This window comes from Brienomyrus brachyistius, chromosome 17, assembly GCF_023856365.1.
Source record: "Brienomyrus brachyistius isolate T26 chromosome 17, BBRACH_0.4, whole genome shotgun sequence".
NCBI lineage: Eukaryota > Metazoa > Chordata > Actinopteri > Osteoglossiformes > Mormyridae > Brienomyrus > Brienomyrus brachyistius.
In genome coordinates this window covers 1,516,955-1,540,186 of record NC_064549.1, presented here as the reverse complement: position 1 = coordinate 1,540,186, position 23,232 = coordinate 1,516,955, and the positions used below count along the sequence as shown (strand labels likewise).

At 46.6% G+C, this 23,232-nt stretch overlaps 2 protein-coding genes and 1 long non-coding RNA gene across 12 annotated transcripts in view; 2 read left to right on the top strand and 1 right to left on the bottom strand.

Moving 5' to 3' along the window:
* Positions 1-493: 493 nt before the first annotated feature.
* ccnl1a (cyclin L1a) lies at positions 494-8,699 on the top strand. 4 transcript variants are annotated; one of them, XM_048981733.1, is made up of 11 exons: positions 504-1,767; positions 2,123-2,197; positions 2,584-2,693; positions 4,646-4,766; positions 5,038-5,102; positions 6,623-6,722; positions 6,872-6,976; positions 7,100-7,241; positions 7,323-7,434; positions 7,544-7,636; positions 7,757-8,699. In XM_048981733.1, exons 1-11 carry the CDS (start codon positions 1,528-1,530, stop codon positions 8,190-8,192), a joined length of 1,599 nt encoding a protein of 532 aa, XP_048837690.1. In that variant the 5' UTR covers positions 504-1,527; the 3' UTR covers positions 8,193-8,699. The 4 variants fall into 4 exon arrangements, 2 of the variants coding, with proteins under 2 accessions (XP_048837690.1, XP_048837691.1); XM_048981734.1 differs by having other exon boundaries at positions 510-1,767; positions 7,790-8,699; XR_007383189.1 differs by lacking the exons at positions 7,100-7,241; positions 7,323-7,434; positions 7,544-7,636; positions 7,757-8,699 and adding an exon at positions 5,299-5,312 and having other exon boundaries at positions 495-1,767; positions 6,872-6,898.
* A 1,447-nt stretch (positions 8,700-10,146) lies between these two features.
* The window catches only part of lekr1 (leucine, glutamate and lysine rich 1), a 33,305-nt gene continuing 20,219 nt past the window's right edge, over positions 10,147-23,232 (bottom strand). For 5 of the 7 annotated variants that reach the window (XM_048981727.1, XM_048981729.1, XM_048981732.1 and 2 more), the window contains 6 exons: positions 21,227-21,304; positions 19,956-20,159; positions 16,390-16,483; positions 14,940-15,092; positions 14,384-14,650; positions 10,147-12,484 (listed from right to left, as the gene is read on the bottom strand). In XM_048981727.1, the coding sequence (XP_048837684.1) occupies positions 12,221-12,484; positions 14,384-14,650; positions 14,940-15,092; positions 16,390-16,483; positions 19,956-20,159; positions 21,227-21,304 (1,060 nt within the window). In that variant the 3' untranslated portion in view covers positions 10,147-12,220. The remainder of the gene's footprint in view (positions 12,485-14,383; positions 14,651-14,939; positions 15,093-16,389; positions 16,484-19,955; positions 20,160-21,226; positions 21,305-23,232) is intronic. The other 2 variants (XM_048981728.1, XM_048981731.1) reach the window with 2 other exon arrangements.
* LOC125712094 (uncharacterized) lies at positions 12,728-13,242 on the top strand. The gene is made up of 3 exons (XR_007383190.1): positions 12,728-12,807; positions 12,920-13,063; positions 13,112-13,242. It is a non-coding gene; the product is annotated as an uncharacterized LOC125712094 (long non-coding RNA).

The following is a 23,232-nucleotide window of genomic DNA, read 5'->3' as shown; positions in this document are numbered from 1 at the left end:
AGTGCTACCACCAGGTCAGAATGAATCATCTGAGGTTTCACATCTCTTATTTTGGGCCTGGAGGGATGCCAAAGGCATATAATGTAGACATATTCATTACAATGAAGACGAAAACAAACAAATAAGGGATTAAGTAACTGGGGCACCAATCATTCTATACATAGTTTGATACTCCTGAATTAATCTACCACTAAGAACACATTCCAACAAGCTTAAAGATACCTTACAACGTTTAAAATCCTTAGTCATTAACGGATGTTTTATTTGACACCCACGCGATCAAGCAAAATATTTACGGTATGTTGCAGAAAATCCTTGTTGGCTTCCTTAGCTTTCTATAGGTAATTACGTCACGCGTCCGCTCGCTCGACCCACCCAAACGACGCAATGAACACGTTCAGCGGGGTTCCCACAATGCATTTCGCATTTAGCGGACATGTTGGCGGAGTGATATGTTCAAACGTGAGCTGCGCAGAAGCGCATATTCCTGGAAACTACGTCAGGGGAGCTTCCCCTGTCAGTGACTCAGTCAGTTGATACTGAAAATGCTGTTAAATATGATACGAAGTAAATACGCGTTTTAAAGGCAGCTGTTAAAAAGTGCATCTTTTGGGGAAAAAAATAGGACAGTTTTTGTTCAATTAGAATTTACCATTTGGCAGATTTCTGAATCATTGTGATACTGTCGATGTTTACTAAGTTTTTTGCACTTTTGTTCCCAAAAAGACGTTTCGTACTTAATCGTTATATACTGAGTGTAAGTACTTCCAAGTCATGGGGTCCAATTGAATATTTGACTTTTACTGCTGGTACTTTTCTAAAATTACTGAACACCGTCCTACACGTACGCATGTTGGACTTTTTAAAATTAATTTTGAAGCAGGGAAATACATGAGAATCGTTCTATCAAGACACTTCCCAAAGAAAGAATCTTGTGATGTAGTGTGCTGATTTACATGTGAACTAAACGCACACTCATCCAGTTGCTTTTCCTTTTTTTTGCAATTTTCTGCGCTCATCCTCGCCCAGTGCCAACAATGTGTCGATCTATTACATAAAGTAAACAAACGTGACCTGGTATAAGTATCGTTTTAAAGGTCAATGATTTATTTATACTAGTATTTCGTGCTAACATGCCCCATGTTGTTAAAGTTGTTTTTAATGTAATATTGTGAAAACAAACAACAAAACTATCTAGACGCAGCCAGAGCGGTTCTGAAATTCCAGCCAGATGTAGGCATTATGTAGTTCAATCAGTCTTTGGCGGCAGCACTGTCCCATTAAAAGAAATACATGGAATAATCATCATCGATCCGCCTGTATCTCTTACGTGCTGATGTGGTTTTAAACAGGGATAATCGCGGCGCTCTAGTTTGTTTATTACTCAAATTGTCCGAGGGAGGGTCGCGGATGTGCACAATTTCTGGGCGGCGGTGGTGTTCCGGCGTGCGTGCGTCACGGGCGCACAGTCACCTCGCGCTGCGTTTTCTCAACGGTCGTCGCGTTGTGCTCTAGGCTGAGGCGAAGATGGCCGCCGGTTCCTTTTCTGCAGTCGCTAATACCTCCACTAACAATGAAGGCATCCTCATCGGCGACAAGCTGTACTCTGAGGTCTCCCTCACGATCGACAACTCGCTCATACCGGAGGAGCGGCTTTCGCCGACACCGTCTATGCTGGACGGCCTCGACCTCCAGACCGAAACGGACCTCCGTATCTTGGGGTGCGAACTAATCCAATCTGCCGGTATTCTTCTTCGGCTGCCTCAGGTAAGTTTAAATAACTAGACTATCATATGTTCTCCGTGGTATAGTTTGTCATTAATATTAAATGATAACGCCGCCTTAGGAATAGTTAGGTAACATCAGTCACGATTAACGCCGGCTTGTTTCAATTTTGGCTTAATATAAACATTTGCCAGTATATGTAAAACCGATTTTCTCCTGCGCTAACCATTTAAATTTTGTACAAATTAATGTAGTTGTTTACATACATTTTCGAGATAGAAAAATCGGCGTAACTCGGTGTCTCCGGCATAACGACAAAAACAAAATGGCGGCGCCGCACCGCGGGCTGCGGACATCGAGGCCCAGAGCTTCACCGGCCTATGTTTCTGCTTTCCAGGTGGCCATGGCTACGGGACAGGTGCTCTTCCACCGCTTCTTCTACTCCAAATCTTTTGTGAAACATAGTTTCGAGGTAAGTCTGCCTGCGGAAACCCGGCTATCGCTGCATATCCGGAGGGGGGGCGCGGTGCGGCTCGGGCCGCCATGTTGTGTCAGTTGTTAGCCGCTAGCTCTCAACACATGGGGTGATAGAGAGTAATGAGAGATTATACGCTGGTCGACGAGCCGGCACTTAGGTTGCCTGCGAATCCAGCCTGGCCATTAATTTGTACCACCAGGCTCGTCTGAGTAAATTTCCAAAATGGCCGTTTGGGTTTCGGGTTACTGGAGTGTCCAGGCCAGCGTGTGGGCGGGCTGTCTGCTTGTCTGCATCCGGCCCCCCGGCGCCGATTGGGATCCCCTGGTCCCATCAGCCAGGATTTGTTTCGGAAAGTGTTTTTCTGTGTCCCTCATTTCCAGATCGTGGCAATGGCTTGCGTGAACCTGGCCTCTAAGATCGAGGAAGCGCCGCGCCGGATACGAGACGTGATCAACGTTTTCCACCACTTACGGCAGCTCAGGGCCAAGAGGTAAGCGACCACCTTCCTGCTCCCACCCCACCTCAACTTTGAAAGTGCTGCCCCTTAAACTTCTGTTCCAACAGCAAATTCATTCCTTTCCAGTGTAGGAAGCTTTTTAGTTGAAACAATATGACGTTTATTGCCTAATCTGATATTAGTAGAAACTGCCTGAACTTTTGTAAGTATTACTTTTCCGTCTGATTTAGATCCATTTATCATATGTGCTTTGCTCTTCTGCACTCTGTTTCCCAGTCCCATAGGCAAAGGGGGTTTCTGTTGTAGTTATTGTTTATTGAACAGTAGTAGGGAACACTGAGCTTCCTCTGCTTAATCCTTTTTCCTGTGCAATTGAAACATTTCTGTAGCGCTTTCAGCTTATTAGTTGACAGTGCTCTGAATTAAAACAGGCACCATTTTCACAACTGTCATTGGACAACTGTCTGGTGTGTGCTTAAGAAGAATCTGTTTTGTGTTAAATCAGGACTGTGGCATTAACTTAAGTTCTCTTTTCCCCTTGCAACCAACTAACAGCGACCAGCTACATTTACCAATGCCTGGGTGATGTGGAATGGTACGTAGAGATGAAGCTGTCGGCATGGCAACAGTGAGCGAAGTGTTGCATTCCCCCTCCTCCCGTGGGAGAAGCCAGTGGTCTGACAGCGGGTCACTGGAATCGGGGATGACAGGTTGGCCACTCCTTCCAGGCGTCTGGGAAACTCCTGTATCTCAGTCTAAGCTTTTGTCCCAGCTGCCAGCGCTTGTGGTAACTTCCATCTTAGAACATCATTGTCACAGCAGTCAGACACTGCCATGACCTTCACAGGAAATCAGGCATGGCTTTTGTTTTTGTATATCTAGTGTTAGATTTTACATATGGGCCACTGAACTAGAGCTTTTTTTCTACTCAGGAACATATTCAACCTTTAATATTTTGCATGCATTGATCCTGCAGACAAACAAAAGTCATGCTTTCTGGAAAACACCCACAATCACTCCTAGTGCCTTACATTTGTCTTTCACAAAAGTCATTTTTTGGTGTTGGTTTCATACCGCTTTTTGCTGTGTTGGTTGTTTAATTTCTCTCTGAACTTGCAGGTCATAATCTAGGACAGTTGCATTTCTGTCAGTATTTTTTCCTGCTATTTTGGTTACATTAAATTGTTTGTATCTTCATACTTTGGATTGTTCAGTCTTAGAAGCTTCTGAGATCCAGTCAGAAAAGTGTTCAAATGGCAGGCTGAGAAATCACATTAAGGGATGTGATGTATTGTATTTTTGTAACTTCAAAGAAGTGTGGTAAACAGGTGAGATGTTGTGAGAATGAATTTATAATAAGTGCCCATATTTTCCATGTTTTGATTATATGCAGTTCACTTGTCTGGAGTCGTCTGTTAATCTCAATGTTTGCTGAGAAGGTACATTCAGATCATTGATTGCCTTTTTTTTACTTTGAAAAGTTCCTTGTTTTAAAGCTACAGTTGTGGATATGGAAGGAGAACACAGACATATTGTCATTAATGGAGTAATTCTGTAATCATTCTCACTGATTGTGTTCAGTGCACTTGCCAGAGGTCTGGTTAAGCCGCTGTATGGTTTTCTGTACCTATAATGACGTTTGTTTAGAGCAGTTTTAGAGTCAAGAATTTGGATGTTTGTTGCATTGAGGAGAATGTTTTGCAGATCAGGCATTATGGTGGATATGGCAATGTGCTGTCCTGCTGGGGGTTTAAGGTTGGGCTGCTGTGGAAGCTGTGCTCCAATTTACTCTGGTTTCTGCTGAGGCTCGGTGTTTTGTCAGTTTCTGCATGGGCAGCTGGATTCAAAAGCTTCCACTGAAGTTACAGGAGTCAAAAAGTTAGGACCTGTTGCCTTTAGTTGGTTGAAAGGGGAAAACAGGAGTAAAGGAAAAGATTTTTGTTGTATGTTTACCTGGGAGACATTATTTTCCTTTTGCAAATCAGGAGTGCAAGTCCACTGATTCTGGATCAGAACTACATTAACACCAAAAATCAAGTCATTAAAGCAGAGCGGCGAGTTCTGAAGGAGCTGGGCTTCTGTGTTCACGTCAAGCATCCGCACAAGGTGGGTCATGTGACACGTTGCAGTTTTTACATGGTGGCTGGCATTGCGCCTTCTGCCGAGGTCTTGATGGGGTGTGCTGCAGCACCAGTGGGTGACACACTGTGCACCTCTTCTGTGGTGTGTGTGGGGGGGGGGCAGAGTTCTTACTTGCTGTGGTTTGCATGTTTCATTTTTGGGGGCAGGAGATGGGTGGGTTGGGCTACTGTTAGACTTCAGGCTCCTAACAGATTCCGGATGACTGAAGGTGCATAAAGGCTGCTGTCTGTTTCAGATCATTGTAATGTACCTACAAGTCCTTGAATGTGAGAAGAACCAAACGCTCGTTCAGACCGCCTGGTGAGTGGATGTTCGCCTTGGGCTTGTGTTTGGACTGTTGTTTGATTCACCTTTCTGTAAAACTGCAGTTCTGCATCTCATGGAATTTCTTATTCAGACTTTCTCTTGTGTTGTGACTTAAGTCTGATTTTCATTTATATGTTTAAATGGAGAACTCAGTTTAACTTTGTCCTTTCTTTCTACTCTTTGATTAAAGGGTAGTCCATGATGGTAAGTCTCATAAAGAACCTCTGAACTCTGCTCCTCCAACCACATGACCTCAGGAATCTCCCCCCATTGGCTTCCCTTCTCGAGACAGCCAATCCAGTGAGAGCTCTCTGCCGAGATTCACTGAAGGGGTCCTTTACCATCTGGAAACATCATCTTATTTTCTTTGGGTGTCAAAAGGATTTGTATTTTTTGTTTGCTTCCAGGTGTAATTTTTTTGTAGTTCTGTAGAATTAAACTTGCTATTTTTCTAAGTATATAAATGCAACCAAGCAGTAAACATAGCAAACGTTTTTTTTAAACTATTTTTCTGAGTATACTTTTTGAATGTAGATAAACTGTAATGCTATATTGTTGTTGCATTCTATACCTGATGTGGTCTCTAGAGATGTTTTTCAGGATTCTTCCCTCTAAGGCTTTGTCTCCCAGGATCCTGTTCTGTCATCATCAGCCTTTACCCAATCAGTATCCCTTGCACTAAAAAAATAATCGTGACCCACCAAAGTATATCTCCAGAAATTCCCCAATACATTTTTTTTCTTCCTTAAAACAAGTTGTAGATGACAAGTTTTCTGGCTTTTGTCCCATGCACGGCCCATTAGTGAGGACTTCATTGGGAATTTCAACTGGTAGCTTATCTTTCGTGACCTCTGGCCTCCTGTTGGAGATGGTGGTAGAGCATGGCGCAGCGTACAAAGCCACATCCACCTTGTTTGCACATCTTTAATCTTGCCTCTCTGGAGCTTTTCTGTGTCCCCCCCCCAGTGTCCCACATTTGGTGTATGACCTGTTTCATTATAGCCACTTTGGGTGTTTTTTTTGGCCAGTTTCTTATAGAAACGGAGGAACCTGCAGGTCTCACCAGTTTGTGTGAAGCCTACAGGCTCTAAGAAGGACCGTGTTTGAGGACCTCTGGATTTTTTGAGAGGTTTGAAATTGAAGACGGGAGTTTAAACTCTAATCCTTCATTATGCATACTGTAGCTATGCGTGTACATGCTAAGAGCTACAGAGGGATCTCTGTAGTAATATCGATTTCTTGCGACACCCCCCTTCCCCCAAAAGGAGCCCAGTTTGCATGCTGGTGTCGACATGGGTGTTCGATGGTGTTTTCAGTCTGAACGGCCCAGCAAATTTTTTTTGCTGCCAATAGCACAATTACCTTTTGGCAGAAAGGTGTGTGGAGGACTGCAGGAAAGAAAGGACAAAGCTAAATTGAGTCTCCGTGATGATAAAGGAAATGTATCTTATGTTGTATTAGAAAGTCAGGAAGTTACTGCTGCAACAAGGCTGTATGTGTGTTTTGTTTTGTAGGAATTACATGAACGACAGCCTTCGGACAAGTGTGTTTGTGAGGTTTCAAGTGGAGACCATCGCCTGTGCCTGCATTTACCTTGCTGCCCATGCTCTACAAGTGGGTTCCACGTAGTTCTGCTTTCACTCTACAGTCCTCAGTGGCCTTGCTCTTTAAAATATTTCTGGCTTATTTGCTGATTCATCCCCTGTAGGCAGTCCCCACTCAATGCACCGCCCATTTACTTATGCTGTCTTTCTTGCACCTAGATGCCCCTCCCCACTAAGCCACACTGGTTTCTACTCTTTGGAGCCACTGAGGAAGAGATTAGGGACATTTGTATCACCACTCTGAAACTCTACACTAGGAAGAAGGTGAGCTTTTGCCCACTCTTTCGGTTTGTGGGGGGAGACCCTAGGCACCTTGCATCTGTTGGTTTTCATTTAGTTGTTTTTTTTTCTCTCTCTTCACTTTAATCTGTGCCTTCTCCTCTCCAGCCTAACTACGAGTTGTTGGAGAAAGAGGTAGAAAAGCGGAAGGTGGCCCTGCAGGAGGCCAAGCTTAAGGCTAAGGGACTGAACCCAGACGGCACCCCTGCTCTGTCCACCCTGGGTGGCTTCTCTCCGGGGTCCAAGCCATGTAAGTTTTGCTGGGCTACCTTGTCTTTGTTCCTCCATTTGCCATTTTTTGGGGACTTAGCCTCCCTGCTTCTATTTTCAGGTTCTCCGAGAGAAGTGAAGGGGGATGAGAAGTCTCCAAATCCACAGGTGCTGAAAGCAGTGAAAAAGGAACCAGAAGACAGACCACAAAGCTCTAAGAGTCCTCACAATGGGTAAGTCTTGGAAGGCAGTAGTTCTGTGTGGCCCCTAATGAAGTACATTTGTGTTGCATTTCAGAAAACCGTTTAAAATTTTACGTTGTGTCCTTCCAATGTCTCTCAGTCTCAGGAAGGAAAACAAGTTGAACCGCAACAGCAGGAGTGAGAGTCGGTCACGCTCCAGGTCTCGGTCACGCTCCCGTTCACCTCGCAGGCAGTAAGTCCCCAGACCCCTTAGAAACTACTCTTGAGGTTGGATGACTTGGATAATGGTCTATTTGCGATTAATTTCCCAGGCAGTCTGTTTTTTTTCTTCTTTTTTTCTCCTGTGTCTCAGTGAGAGTGAATTCTGGCCTTTGTGCTCACACAGCTACAACACACGGCGAAGTCGCTCTGGCACCTACAGCTCACGCAGCCGGTCACATAGCCGGAGCCCGTCGCCCCGCCGTCACCAGAACCACGCCTCGCCCGCCCCACTGCTTTTGCCGCACCTGAAGCCCAAGCACCGGGCTGACGAGCTCAAACTACAAGGTCGGCATGGACACAAGAGGAAGAAGTCACGTTCACGGTCTGCTAGCAAGTCCCGTGAACGTGAGCGGGACCGCGAACGTGACAGGGTCACCTCCGAGCCCGCTTCCAAGAAGCACAAACACGAACGCAGTAGTGGCGGCCACCATAGGGACCGGCGGGAACGGTCCCGCTCGTATGATCGTGCACACAAGAGCAAGCACCACGGCAGCGGTCACTCAGGCCACAGTCGACACCGGCGCTGAAACCTGTCCTGTGGTCTGGCTCTAAGGGGGAGGGGCATGTAGGGCCTTCATTCCCTCTCTGCTCCGTGATTGGCTTGTTCTGTCGCTATCATCTGCGGACCTTTAGGTGTAAAGTTATGAACTTGAAACTACATATTTACAGTGTAAAGATGGCTTATTGCCAACATATTACAATGAATGCTTTGATTTATAAAAGCAACCGGTAATGGCCGGGGATTGGGGGGGGGGTAAAACAATTCAGGAAAGACATCAAGATTTTGCACAGTTTAAAGTGAATACCTGGACGTGTTCGTTTTGCTTTTCCAGGCATACGTATGTATACAGGAGTTTGCTGTACAGATGCGAGAAAACGGGGTTCTCTAGACATAGACCTTATTTTTTTACAGCTGACTGCAGACACTTGATTTCTGACCTCTTTTGTTAGAATCGTGGTGAATTTGTTACACTGGTTTTTAGTCTGCACGTGTTCATGTCTGATTTTTACTCAATAAAAAAAAGTGATTCTGATCTGTCTCTTTGGTCTAGCTTGTAAGTCAGGATTCAATTCATGAAACCTGGTCAGCAAGTCTTTGCTATGGACAATAAAATGTGCCATTGCAACCCACTGAACAGTTTATTTCTGGTGGTCTGTTTTGTGGTGCGGTATGAATTGTTAAACAGCTTACGCCATCAGAATTGGCTTCCAAATCTTATCAAGACTGGTGCACCTTACAGCCTGTAGAGGGTGCTGTGGTTTCCTTGACTGGGCAGTGTGCAGATGGGGACAGACCAGAACATCTTCCTGAAACTGTAATGTCTCTAGGCTAAAAGAACCATGTTGGGAGAAATCAGTCCTAATAGGGTGATGGGAGGAGAAAAAAATGACTGAGTTCCCTTATTCACGTAAATGCTTAATGAATGTTCCGTTCACATTAGAAAACTCCAAGGTTTCACTTTCCAGGAACTCGAGAATGTTATATAATTATTCTCCTGCTCTCTTGCATCTAAGCAGTTTCTGTTTTGATTCATCGGGTTTGTACCCAGAAATGCAACAGCAAGAAAACCATCACTTCTATATTGTGGTTGGTTAACGCTTTTATTCAAAAATAACGATAGAGGGCGCTGCTGGGTAGAACAAGGCCTGACTTCTCTGGATAACTTTTTTTTTTTTTTTTTAAATCACCTTTCCCTCCCCTGAACTCTGCAGCTCATCAATGCTGTTTTGAAGGCAGACTGCTGCTCACTGCACTGCATGCTTAGATGTTTGCTGAATGTTCCGGGAGTGTTTTTCAGAGCCCCTTTACTTCGGGCCTGGTAGCATGGTTGCGATAGCGAAACACAGGAGGAGTAATGTTAGTGATGTACCTTCCCTGTACGTTACGGTATTGTCATCCAAGAATTCCCAGAAACTGCCCTTGTTGCTGTGGATTTGCTTATTTGATCATCTTGTTCAAAATTGCTCATATAAGAATAATGGTGAAAGGAATGGTACAATAGAGCCTCTCTTGGGGGTTTGAACTACCGCTTCTAACATTGTCTAGAACTCAGTGTTTTCTCAGGACCGGCGGAGGATGTGTGCCAGGTTCTGCGGGGGGGGGGCAGCAGCCTGACACACACTCAGAAGGCTCTGTGAGCTCTGGCAGAGGCAGAATCAAGCCGACTATAACATGGGTATCTCATTTAAGGATGGATATGCAGACAGTTACCCACGTTTGATCCTCTTTGTATCACACACATGGAACACAAAAGCAGAACCAAAAAGAATCGCTAATGCTGTAAACGGCGCCCACACTGCTGGTAGCAGTTCCATATACTGGAATTTGCGACATTAGCTGTGTCCACAGCGGCTGTGGGCTTGATGACTGAGAAGAGACCGTGTCTTTAAAATCTGGACTCCCCCTGCCTTTGCAGAATGGCACAGCAAAAGATGCAAACGTGAACCTGCTGAATGAGACAAAATAATCCTCAATACATGTTTCTTTTCCAGTTGCTATATTTCTTGCTTTCCCAGTCCTGGCGTCTGTTGGCACACAGCATGCTCATAGTTGGCATTTGACCTGGTTGGTGCATCAGGAGTTTCCATTTGTGGGAACAGTACCCAACCCCCCCTGCCACCACCCCCCAATGTCATTCACCCCCACTGTGGCACAACAATCTTCTGTTATATGATCAGTAAAAAAAAAAAAAAACATTTTCTGCCCGGCAGTGATTCTTTCTTACAGTGTATTTGGTCAGCAGTTTGTTTTGTTTATCTAAAACAGTGCCGATGGCCGATGCAGACATCCTGTGCTGGAACAGTGTGAGCAGGCACAGAGCCCCAGCGCAGTAGTGCAGTAGTGTAGCTCCCCTGGATGTTTTCCTTGCATTGCGAAACCTTTCCCACAGTCCAGGTGATGTAATGATAAAAGGGCAAGGGACCCCGCGTTCTTCAACCGCCACAGTTTCGCGATGACGGTAGAAGTGACCTACGGCCAGGCGAAAGGGACCGAGGCCTTTTCTGGCAGTGGATGAAAGGGGTGAGTACAACAAAGGCAGCACAGGAAAGCAGAGAGCGGCTGCTCGCAGCAGTTTGTTTACAGTGTTCGGCGCGGATGAAAGCACCGGGGGTCACAGGGCAGCGGCGCAGCTGCCCCGCGTGTGAGAGCACAACACCTACGTCACGCTCCGTGCAGCCAGGGCGCCCCGGCCATGTGGCAGAGAGTCACACAGACCGTGGTAGAGATCCAGGACTGTGTGCTTTTGGGGTGAGGGGATGGGGTTCACGCTGCCAGTATGTTATTTATTGTTAACTTTACAGATTGCTTTACTGTCTATATTTTTTATTGCATTGACCGGAGCAGATTTTCATTAAGCACGTTTCAGTCAGTGGATGTCATGTGACAGACCATAGATTGACTGATTTCAGGGTGGGGGTCACTGCATGAGTAAGAATTTCGTCTATCTCACCTGAGGGAATTACAGCTCACCACTCCCACCCCCCAAAAACATGTGCAGGAAGTGAGAGAGAGGGACACCCAGGGTGGGGGTCATTCCTAGACCCAGCAGGAATGACTGTAATGGGTGATGTTAATGCGATCGGCTGAATCGGAGGATAGCCAGAGTTTCTACACTTTGACTTGGGATGCCGGTCCTCCCACACTAACCGGATAAGGCCTGTCCAGTCATGATAAATTCACTGTCCCTCTCACACAGCCCAGAACCAGTCCTGACAAGCCGTGACCTGCCCAAGGCCTCCCAGGCGTGACCTAGACGTCATCACCCTGAGACAGAGATTAAGAGCAGTGAGCTTATGAGTGGTCAGGACACCCTGTGCCTCACAATACCAAAGAGCATGTGAAGCGCAGACAGTAAAGGAATATGCTCATGACTGCTTCAGAAAACAAAGGGAGCTCATTCTCTGATAGGGTCATTAAAGCCTGCATGTGTTTTATAAGGCCGCCTGCCAGTCATATGTCATGCCCTTCCCCCACACCCAATTAAATCAAATTAAATGAATTGGAAGCATAAGACATTGTGATGCTTCAGTTTGCTGCGTGCAGCTCTGAGTATCTTGGTGAGAGGCAGGCAGGCAGAGTGAGTGCTCTCCCATGCATCGCCTCGCTCTGAGAATTAGTTCCATGCCATGCAGATTGTCTGTTTTCCTCCTGCCAAACTCACAGAAGAAGGAAGAGGGGGGTGGGAAGGCCTTGCGTGATGCGGATCACATGGGAAAAGCGCGGGAGGAAGGGCTGGAGAGGCGTGCGTGAGACAGCTCCTCAGGAGTCACGAGTATCTTAGTCTCTGGACGAGCTGCTCCGTGTCTGGGGGGGGGGGGGGGGGGGTCCGCAGTCACGCTCTCCTCTTCCTGCCGTGAGAGAGTATGTGTGTGTGTGTGTGTGTGTGTGTGTGTGCGCCTGTGTGCCTGTATCCGCGCCTGAAATAAAGATACTGCACAATGTCCACCACGTGTATTGCCAGGTGTGTGTGTGTGTGTGTGTGTGGGTGCTGCTGCGGTGACCTTTGATCGCTGAGCTTTGCACTGTTTGCATTTTTGAATGGAGTGGGGGGCCTCAAGCACGCTCTTTCCTTCCCATCGTGAGGCTGACCCTGTGACGAGTTCCGCTCACAGATGTGGACCTCTTGCTTGAAATCCTAGGCAAGGTTGGCGGCAGCCTGGGTCCTGTGATGCGGGGTCCTGCAGAGGGGGTCCCCGGGCTAAGGGGCGGGGCTGTCCTTCGCAGCTCCACCAGCTGCTCCTGGGCTTGTGAGAGCGCGGCTGTTAGCTCCTCCCGTTCCTCACACTCCTGCCTCACTGTCTCCTGCAGTAGAACGTTCTGGCAACCGGGAGGGGGGGTGCAGCAGGCATGGGATCAGAGCCGGATGGGGTCAGAGACGGATGGGGTCAGAGACAGATGGGGTCAGAGATGGATGGGGTCAGAGACAGATGGGGTTAGACACAAATGGGGTTAAAGACAGGTGGGGTCAGAGACAGATGAGGTTAGAGACAGGTGGGGTCAGAGACAGATGGGGTTAGACACAGAGGGGGTTAAAGACAAATGGGGTCAGAGACAGATGAGGTTAGACACAGATGGGGTCAGAGACAGATGAGGTCAGAGACGGATGGGGTCAGAGATGGATGAGGTCAGAGACGGATGGGGTCAGAGACAGATGAGGTTAGAGACAGATGGGGTCAGAGACGGATGAGGTTAGAGACAGATGGGGTTAGAGACAGATGGGGTCAGAGACAGATGGGGTCAGAGACAGATGAGGTCAGAGACAGATGGGGTCAGAGACAGATGAGGTCAGACACAGATGGGGTCAGAGACAGATGGGGTCAGACACAGATGGGGTCAGAGACAGATGGGGTCAGACACAGATGGGGTCAGAGACAGATGAGGTCAGAGACAGATGAGGTCAGACACAGATGGGGTCAGAGACAGATGGGGTCAGACACAGATGAGGTCAGAGACAGATGGGGTCAGAGACAGATGAGGTCAGAGACAGATGGGGTCAGAGACAGATGAGGTCAGAGACAGATGGGGTCAGAGACAGATGGGGTCAGACACAGATGGGGTCAGAGACAGATGAGGTCAGAGACAGATGGGGTCAGACACAGATGGGGTCAGAGACAGATGGGGTCAGACACAGATGGGGTTAGAGACAGATGGGGTCCGACAGAAAGTGCCAACATATGAGTAGGTCAAAAGTCACAAGATCAGAGCCACAGTTGGACAGAGCTTTTTTCTCAGTTCTTTCAAAAAGGTCAGGGATACACACCACCTGCTGGACAAGTGATGTAAACGCAAGGCACTCATGCAGTGATACTGCAGGTCAGACGCTCCCAGTCTGCAGAAACATCTGCTTCACATTTACCCTCATTTTCAGCAGCCCGGGCTGTAAGGGGATACCCCTGTCCTTTATCGGCAGTGCCTGCCAACACCCAACATAGTGACGTTACCTATCCATTGTGATAGCTGCTTAACAGGTCAGTAAATGGGGGCTTTGGAGAGCCAGGAGATAAGTAAAATCTGAAGGTGATGAGCATGTTTCCTCCAGACTGTACAGCATGGCTGCCCTGGCAGGGATCAAGAAGAAGTTGGGTACTTTCCCAGACTGCCCTGCGCCTTCACTTTGAAGTTAAATGTGTAGCAGGAGTGTGTAACATCCATGTTACGACACAGTGATATGAGTGCTCTCTGGGGATGGAAGGTTGATCTAAGCCCCCACAGTCAGACTGTAGACAACGTTAGAGTACCTTCTGCTTAAACACAGACAAATGCTAGTCTCCTCTGCCTCAGATGTATCAGAGCTCTGTAAACCCCCAGCAGCTGTGCTCTCGTGGGCTGCGGTGGGAGAGTAGTAACCATACCAGGTTACTGGAGGGTAAACAGCTGATGTGGAGTACAGGAGCTCGGCATGAAACAGCAGACCTGCCGGCCCTCGAGATCAGTTACATTCATACCTAATTATCGCTCACACAAAGAAACGTTATTACACCCGTGAAATGTGAGCCGAAAATATACGTGAAAAAAGGTGATTATCGCAGTTCAAGCCTCAAGTCTCCACAGAGCAGTGATGACATCTCTCAGAAAGACTTCATGAAATCTTAAAATGCAATTAATATCATCACAGAAAGGGGGTAGGCAGAGAGAGAGAGAAATGCCATTGGTTAACCTTCTTCATGCCATCCTGCACCATGGACACAGCTATACGTGCCTGTCCATGTCACGCACCTCCTCCTGCAGTACACTCATCTCCTTCCTCTGCTCCTCCAGCTCCTGCTTCATCTTGCTCATCTGCAGCACCCCCTGCTGTTCATTGCCTCTCACGTGCTGCAGCTCTCTCTCTAGGTCGTAGCACCTCGCCGATTCCTCTTCCACCTCCTCTCTCCTGCGCTGCTCAGAATTGTCGATGGTGGCCTCCGCCTCCTGCAGCCTCTCCTGCAGCTCCCCTACCTGCTCCTGAAGCTCTCTCATGGCCTCCTCAACCAAGGAGGACAGCTAAGGTGTGGACCAGGAGCCACACAAAGGCAAACCGTTACTGTTTCACCCCATGAACCATGGATGTCAGGCAAATGAAGCATTATGATAAATTATGGTGCAGTTGGGCCCCGTCAGGTCATCCATCCATTTAACCATGGAATGACCCGTTCCCATCAAGCACCAGGAGCCCACTAACACGTCACCTCATAGGGGTTTGTTCACACTGATGTCAGGGCACTATGTTTTCGCAGCTTGCAACAATAAGTACCAGACTGTTGCTTGAAATGCGACAGTACAAGAGCAGCACCTTCCTCTGAAGCCTGATGTTCTCCCTTTGGGACGCCAGCAGCATCTCCTGGCCCTTGTCCTTCTCGGCACGGAGCTCCCTCCTCAGCTCCTCCTCCTGCTGCCTGGACTGCAGGGCCACCTGGAACCGCTCCCGCTGCAGTGTAGCCTCCATCTGAACATAACCACCTTCACCTCACACCATGCATGTGCTACCAAGGTCACATCCCCAGATTCCATGCCCAGAGGATCTTTGATTCTTATCCCAACAAGCATTTTATGAATGACTTTTCAGAAAATGTGGAGTAAATTTATGCAATGAACAAATGTCTTTCGAATACAAATACCACGGTAAAAGTTACAAGTTGTTTCCACAAGCTATTTATGTACTGGACTGTTGTCTTAAGCGCTCAGCTAAAACATGCAGTTAGGATAAATGGCATCTCACAATCATCCATTATGGACAATTTAATGTCCTGCAATGGACTTTCATCCCTTCCAGGGTCTACGCCAGCCTTGTACCCTGTGCTGTCCCCCTCCACCCTGACCAAGAATAACAGTTAGGAGATGGATGGATGCTCTACAAAGATGAAACGAGCATGAGAGAGACTGTGTAGCTTTGAAAGTGGGATGCAATAAATTGCTTCAGCGTCAAGTTGATTAATGAAAACGAAAGGGAAGGAAAAGTAGCCTTGAACTGTTTTTGTGAAGTGTGACTGATCTCATCTGGTTCAAAAGGGTGTGAGAGAGCAGACCCAGCGGTGTGTGAGAACATGACGCTGGTGGATAAGCGGCCTGTGCGTGTGTGCGACAGACCGCTTCCTCCATTTGGTTAAAGTCATGTCAGCTGCAGGAAACCAAAGGGGCTTATGTGCAATTTTACTAAATCAAAAAACATTCCGGTATATACTACTGTGCAAAGAAACCTCAGTGGCCTTTGAGAAAAAAACAACATGCATGAAGCAGAAATGCCAAGCACGATGAGAGTATAAGGCCGTGAGCCACGGCAGAGAGTGATGGGGCTGAAGCGCCACACGGAGGCGTACCTCTTTGAGTACCTGTGCTTTTACGTGTCGTGTGACGGGACTCCTATGACAGCAGTTTCAATAAAGACACGGAAAGCTTCGGAATTTTGGTACTTAACACATATGTGACTAGCGTTAGATATGATTAGATGAGATTAACATGTGTAAAATATCAGAAACCATATTTACCACAGCTGTAAACAAACACGCGAATAAATATTTTCAACGTGACACAATTCCTTAGTGTAATTGTGATGGTGAATACTCCATTATGCAGACATGTCAGAGGTATATTAATCATGGTCTGTATTAAAAGGCTGCTAGTCTGAAAGCTTATATAATGGCTAATTATATCCATCCATAGATAAATAAAGTTTCAATTAGATATGCACACCCCTGGGTCCTCTCCCTGCATGGGTACCTGCACTGCCTCCCTCTGATACACACCTCTGCTGTTATGGCCTCTCCTTCTGCTATCTTTAGTTTCAAAGTCTGTTCCAGATTTGCCATATTCTCCTGGTGCACAAGAGCCGCTTCTTTACTGTGGAGACAGATAGAGAAAAGAACCACTGTTTACACACATTCGATACACATCTTTTAGTAATTCCTCCCTCATAAACCCTAACCCTTATATTAATGCACGTCCCATCTATCACACATACAAATGCTCTCTTGAAATGAGTTCTGATGACTATGCAGGCCATAAAATGTGGGTAAGTTCATCTCTTGCTATCAAAAACATCTGTTGTGTCTTCACACATTCTTCCTGACCATAAATATGAAGAAATAAGTAATAAAAATACTAGGAATTTGTGCAAGCAATGTTTGCTTTGCTGTTGTGTCCTGCTTATCATGAAACAATGAAAAACAGAGATGCATGATTTATTTCTCCCTCCGGGTAAATCACAAGGCAAACAGCCGTCGCCATGGTGAAGATCAGTGCAGACTCTTCACCATGAGATCAGACATCCTGGCCCTGATTTCTGCCAGCTCTTCAGTGCTTAAAATTAAATCTGCATTTTCCATGAGAGTTGGCTGGGAGGACTGACAGCACAAGGTTTCCGGCATCAGACAACGGATCCACCAGATCCCAGCTGGATTTCTGTGACATTCCACCAATGTACTTTTGGTTTGGGGTCTTCTGTCGGACAGACACAACCTGAAGGGAGACATTCAAGCAAAGGCCTGGAGCTGAAAACAAAATGCCCCAGATGTTCTCTCCAACCAAACAAAGCTCTTTAATCCCCAGACAGAGTGTCAACACTGATTTCTAGGCCATCCCTGCACCCGTTTGACGGCATCCCAGGCACACAGAAACAGCCTCGGTGCTTCCCCACTGTAGCCAAGACAAGAGAAGGAACAGTCAAGTGAAATAATAGGGCTACAGCTAATGTCCCGGTGGCCTGCAAATTGTTCTGGAAGGATCCTGAGAGAGACAGCATGACACGACTCTGGTTTCCTGGGCTGAGACAGCTTACGACAGCATGAGCAGACACATGACACGCAAAAAAGCCTAAAAGTATATCTGTGAGTTACATTTTACACATGGGAAGCAAAATGCCACATAAAAATCTACCTTTCACTTGTGGGAAAAACAACAGGCATTATTTCATCTGCATGATCTAACTTGAAATGGCATCAGACTTGGATAGCAGTAAATATCTGCACCGTGCTTTGATGGAAATCGCTTGGAAAGAGCGCCGCTGCTACTTGCCAAGTGCTCCTTGACTCAGTTCGACGCGTGTAATCAAATCAGCACCAACACATTAGGAGGGCAAACAGAAGTCAAACAGCACAAAGGAGTAAGGAATGGGATGAGTAGAAAGTTCACTGGCAAGCTGGAATGAGGAGGGACTCCGTGTAACAAAGGGAAGCCCTGCCCATCAGCATGGGGTCAAAGGTAAATTTGCAAAACATAAAAGAAAAAATGCTGGCGCTCAGAGTGAGCGGTGGAACGCCTCCCCAAGCAGCTTATCACCTGACATGAGGCTGCTGTGTATAGATCTCCAGACCACACCCCCCACCTTCCAGTGAACTCCAGTGACTCACAGGAGAAACGTCAGTTACAATGGCTACTTGTCACGCTGAACACCACAAGGTGACTGACCCACTGACTGCGGGAATATGAATGAACGACGCAGGACAGGTGAGAATGAGAAAGCATTTAATTGCTACATCCTATTTTAGCAATCAGACTCAGAGCTGCCCTACAGCAGGGTGCCGCTTCTCTGCATTTTCTCAAGAAGAATTCTTACCTGTCCTTGTCCATACTGATCATTCCAGCACTTACATAAGAGCTGTGGAACCATGGCTTTTCCACAATTCACCTACATTCTGATCGCTATCTACTGGACACTCGTGCTGGAACAAACCCACCTCAGCATTTTCCAGCTGGGCCCTCCCACCTGGCCGCAAGGCAAAGACCACCTGCCCAGTAATGTCACACATGATGCCCTCTGCTACACCACTGTACTCAGCCTGGACTGGGTTGGGGAGGGGTACCCCAGAAAGACGACCCCTGCCTTCCCTCAATGAAGAATTCAATTCAATTAAAAAAACTTTATTTGTCCCCGAGGGGCAATTAAAAGAATGAAAGGCAGCAGTTCATGCATGTAGAGACCTTGAAATGGCGAGTCTAAGCCCCAGGATCCTGCTTCTGTATAACAGTGTACTGAGCACTAAGGAAACCAGGCAGGATTTCGTTTTGGTTCTGAAATCGGTTCTGATTGGCAAAGACACTGAAAACAGACTCAAGTGTGTCTCATAGGAAATAAGAGGATATGAGGACTCCTTGCCTTCTTATCATCTCCTAAAATGAAATTTAAAAAAAGAAATCCGGCAAGAACATTGTGATTAGAACACATCCCTCCCAATTAACTATTTCTGCTGGGCCAAACGACTATAAACACTATGAACACTGTTTTCTCCCTTGAGACAATTCCTCGCGCCGTGTGCGACGGCTCCTTTTAAAAAGTGACCCCAAGATACCTTCTACCCCTTGTTTGTCAGGCTGACCGGACTCACCGGGTGTCCGGTTCCATGACCCAGCTGCATGGAAGAGTACAAGGGAGAGTTCAGCCCACACAATCATACTCATTCTCATTCTCCCTTTGTCAAAGCCTCCAATGGCTGCTTTGTGAAGACAAGCGAGAGGCATAGGGGAGGGGGGGTCTGCTATCAGGCATCAGGCTCTAGCTGTAGCCAGTGGGTTTGAGGTCACTGGAGGTCACTGCGGCGGTCAGACACTGCGGCTGAAGTGATGGCGCGCTGATAGCGGCTGCAGGCGCATTAGCGTTCCTGCTTTAGGACAGTCTTCAGCCTTCGCGCTGCACCCTTTCACTTCCCTTAGCATCCCCTTAGCTCTCATCGCCCCTCGTATTATTTTGTGATGTGTGAAATCACTATGACACATTTCATGTATGCTGTTTGAAAATACATGTTCCAAAGCAGTCGGTTACCAAGCGAACTTCAGTAAAACATTCAAGAAGACAAAAACCAGCTGTCCTTGTGTTTTGGGTACAACAGAATTTTGTCACGTACTGAAAATGTAAGTTCTAGGCTATACATGGTTTGTCTGATATCTCCTGCAGTTTGAGCTTGAGTGATTTTAATGCAGACCCATCACCCAACGCACTCTTCAGTTGTCACACCACTGGCAGTAATATCTCTCAGTCAGTGTCAGCGAACACTGCGTACACTGCACCTTCGGCAAACGTTCCGTACATCAGTGGGCTGCTCTTCAAATGTGCGTGCAGTGCACAGCTCCCATTTCCAAGTGTAGGCGGATGCAGATGGAAACAAGTGGCAATAGATAGATGCAGGGAATTGACACACACGTAGGGATAGAGACAGATATAGCGAAGTGGCAATGGACAGGTAAACAGGACGCTACCAGTAGGTAACCAGATAGGACAGCAAGAAGCTGAGCAGCTCACGATACTGCAGCCCGTATGAAGTGCTGAGAGCAGGCGGTTTTCCATGCAAGAATATCCAACCGAACAGGTAATGATGACCTTTGCTTTTTCAACAAGGTTATTTCCTTCTGGGTCTGCTGCAAGGTGTTCCTCAGAGCTCTGTTATCGGCTTCCATCTGCAGGTGCTTCTGTGCCAGTCCATCCTCACGACGCCCTCGCACGCACAGCTGTTCCTGCAGTGACCGGCATCTCTGTTGACATGACAACCAGCTGTCCTCTTTCTCCTTCAGTTCTTGTGACAGCCTGCGAGTATGGATCAGAATACGCAGAGACACACACACACACACACACACACAAAAATGCATCTGGGTGCTCGATAAATGCAGCTTGATTATAAATAAAAGTCCCCAGGTACATGACAGACGAACACGAAGTTCCATTCCGAAAACAGTCTGTAAAAAAAGATAAAATGGACAAATACAGTTCATTTCTACCAGATGGGTCAGCGTTTTTAGAGCCTTTATTCGCAAAGCACTCAATCTGCTGCAGTTAACATTACTGGCATTCAGAGAGATGCTTTCTAGAAGTTTACAATAATTTTTTACAAATATTTACAAATCCATTGCCATGATGGACACCTTTAAAGTGGCATAAAAGAATAAAAGACAGTTCTATATGCGATAGGAAAATTCAAAGAGAAGTGAATATGATGTGGAGTGCTTTAGATACCCAGGAATTACATATACATGATGAAAAGTATTGCCATGTGGTGCTCAAAGCACACAAAAATAAGTTGCAGGCAAGTTTTGAAATGAAATATCTTTTTAAAAAAATCAAAGTGCAGTCTGAGTTCTGAGAGGAAAGGCAAAACTGAACACTGACAGCAAAAGAAATGTGGCATACATATGAAAGCTATTTATTACCCGTGTATCTGGCTGTGAAGTTAATGTGAATTTAATCACCCCTTTGTCTACATTCTCAGCCTCATCTCGCTCCGTTGAATTGGATGTGATGCCATACTGGCACGAGATCGGCTCAATTACAGTTTTATCTCCTCATTCTTGCCCTCACCACTGGACGTTGGGTCTCCGTAAAGAATGTTCACGCTCTGGGAGTATCTTTCCGTTTAACCGAGGGCATTACTGCAGCAAGCCGCTAATACGAGGTAACCGGAACACATAATGGAGGCTTCAGGGGACACAAGCCAGAGATCGAAAAGTCACTCGAAGCTCCATTTCGACATAATGCAAGTTTCACACCTTGAAGTATTTTGGATGAGTCAAGAAATGAAATATATGTCAGCAAGACACAGGGTAAATACTGCAAATAACTCCTAGGAAATAGTTTCGACATCATGGTGATTATTTTACCTGGAATGGGTGGCGCTCTGTTCCTTCTCCACCTGAACCTGCCTGGAAAGCTGCTCCTCGATCTCCTTCGCTTGGCTCCTGGGAGAATACAACACATTTCACCACAAATATGCTGCCGCATAGCAGCGTATTACGTGTATTTCATAGGTGACATGGCGGGTGACATCACATTTCTCTTTGGTGTGTGACAGTGGTTGAGATAACTCCCCATTTTCTAGGAGCCTGGGCCCATTAACGCTGATTCAACCTCTTCTCAATGGGAGCCACTAGTACAGCAATGGTCTGCTTTTCCATGGGGACAACAGCCACACCCTTAAAGTGACACACAGCTGCAGAACGTTATTATCAGTTACTAGAGTGACTGACCTTAACCTTAACTGCCGACACAAGATAGACTTATATTGTTTTCGAAACATTCCCACAACCTTGCGGCAGTGCTATGATTACGGTCCGAGTGCACTCATGCTTACAGAGAAAATATGATGAGAATTCAAAGTGTCGTCTGAATATATTCACTAATGCGTTACCAGTTAAGCATGCTAAGCAGACAACAGCAGATTACCTCCTCGGCTTTAGAACCACGTTCAGCATTTTACGCCCAGCTGACCCAGGTAGAGCTGACATCAGTGGTCATTCTTAGTGATCATACCACGCTGTACTTATGACTGAATAGGGGTTAGGGTGCACTGTCTCTTAGGACTGCAGCTAATGTCAAATAATTCAAAGACCAAAGCTTCGCATATGCACGACTATGCATGTCATAGGAAGGACGGGTCATGTGTTGAGCGACCAAACCTCCACCAACATCCATGCCCTCAGCTGAAGTGTGAGGCTTGCACGCACATACACCCCACCCCCCAGCCCCTAACTAATCTTCTTTCTGGCTGCTGGGTCGTCAAAGAAAAGACTCTCCTGTCACATGCGATCAAGATCCAGGCAGCACCTCATATCCCAGGCCCCTCCCCACCCCCCGTCAGCATGTTCTGTGCTCCGCCACTGAGAGAGCAGCCTGACTAGCCGTGCCATCTCCATCTCCATCTCCATCTCCATCTCCATCTCCATCTCGCACCCTCTCTTGAGGTCAGTAGGTGCCGCAGCTGATACTCACAGGTGTTAGCTGGTTTCTCCAAACATGAACATATCTGGACCTTTTGGTCGCAAGGCAGGTAGATTTTACATAGCAGGTGATGGTGGGCTTTGTTATATATATAAAAAACCTGTATTATTATATTATTGTGATTATTTATTATATTAATAATAATAAAATTCCCTTCCATGTCACCTCAGGGACACTGAAGAAGGAATTTCCCTGGTTTAATTCTCTCCATTTTGTTTATTGTTTTGAGTCCACAGCAGAGGAGCTCTGTGACACACACATTCTTATCTAACATGGGCTGAGATAACCTCTCCACTGAGAGTCCACTGGTGGGGGGGGGGGCTCAGTGGAGGGAGGGCAGCCAGGCTTTTTGGCGACGGTCAGGTCAGGGAGACCTAGCAGCTGGGCAGCAGCGCATGGGGCGACCTGCTCCCTGTGAAGTCCCAGAGGACAACCTGACAGAGCTCTCTGCGCAGAAAGACCTCAGGTAGCCATTAAACACAGTCCCCAACCTGCATCTCACTCACATTTGTATTTTATCTACTTCTTCTCCCTTCTCTGATCATATTGAAGAAATGTTGATGAAAGTGGAGACAATGACATTTGTCAAGCTGGACCAGAGGATATCGCAGTGAGATCGCTTTTCTCTGTTTCCAGCCAACTTAGCACCAAGAGCCACAAGCCACAGAGAGGCCCAGAAGCCACACCTCCACTCTGTGATTGGCTGAGTGCAGTGACATCATGCATTTGTTGACAGTTTAATGGCATATGACTTGTACAGAAAATATTAAATATTGAGCCCAATCATTTGGTTTCAGGAGCAATTTGCCCTGTGGAAACTAAACTTGTTCAAAATGTCCAAGGATGGACAAGCCAAATTCCTTTTTATAGAGAATACACATGATTTCCT

Coding starts and splice junctions, on each gene's coding strand:
- ccnl1a (XM_048981733.1), top strand. CDS start 1,528: ATGGCCGCCGGTTCCTTTTCTGCAGTCGCTAATACCTCCACTAACAAT. Junction 6,723..6,871: donor TTGCTGCCCATGCTCTACAA/GTGGGTTCCACG, acceptor TCTTGCACCTAG/ATGCCCCTCCCCACTAAGCC. Junction 6,977..7,099: donor AACTCTACACTAGGAAGAAG/GTGAGCTTTTGC, acceptor TCTCCTCTCCAG/CCTAACTACGAGTTGTTGGA.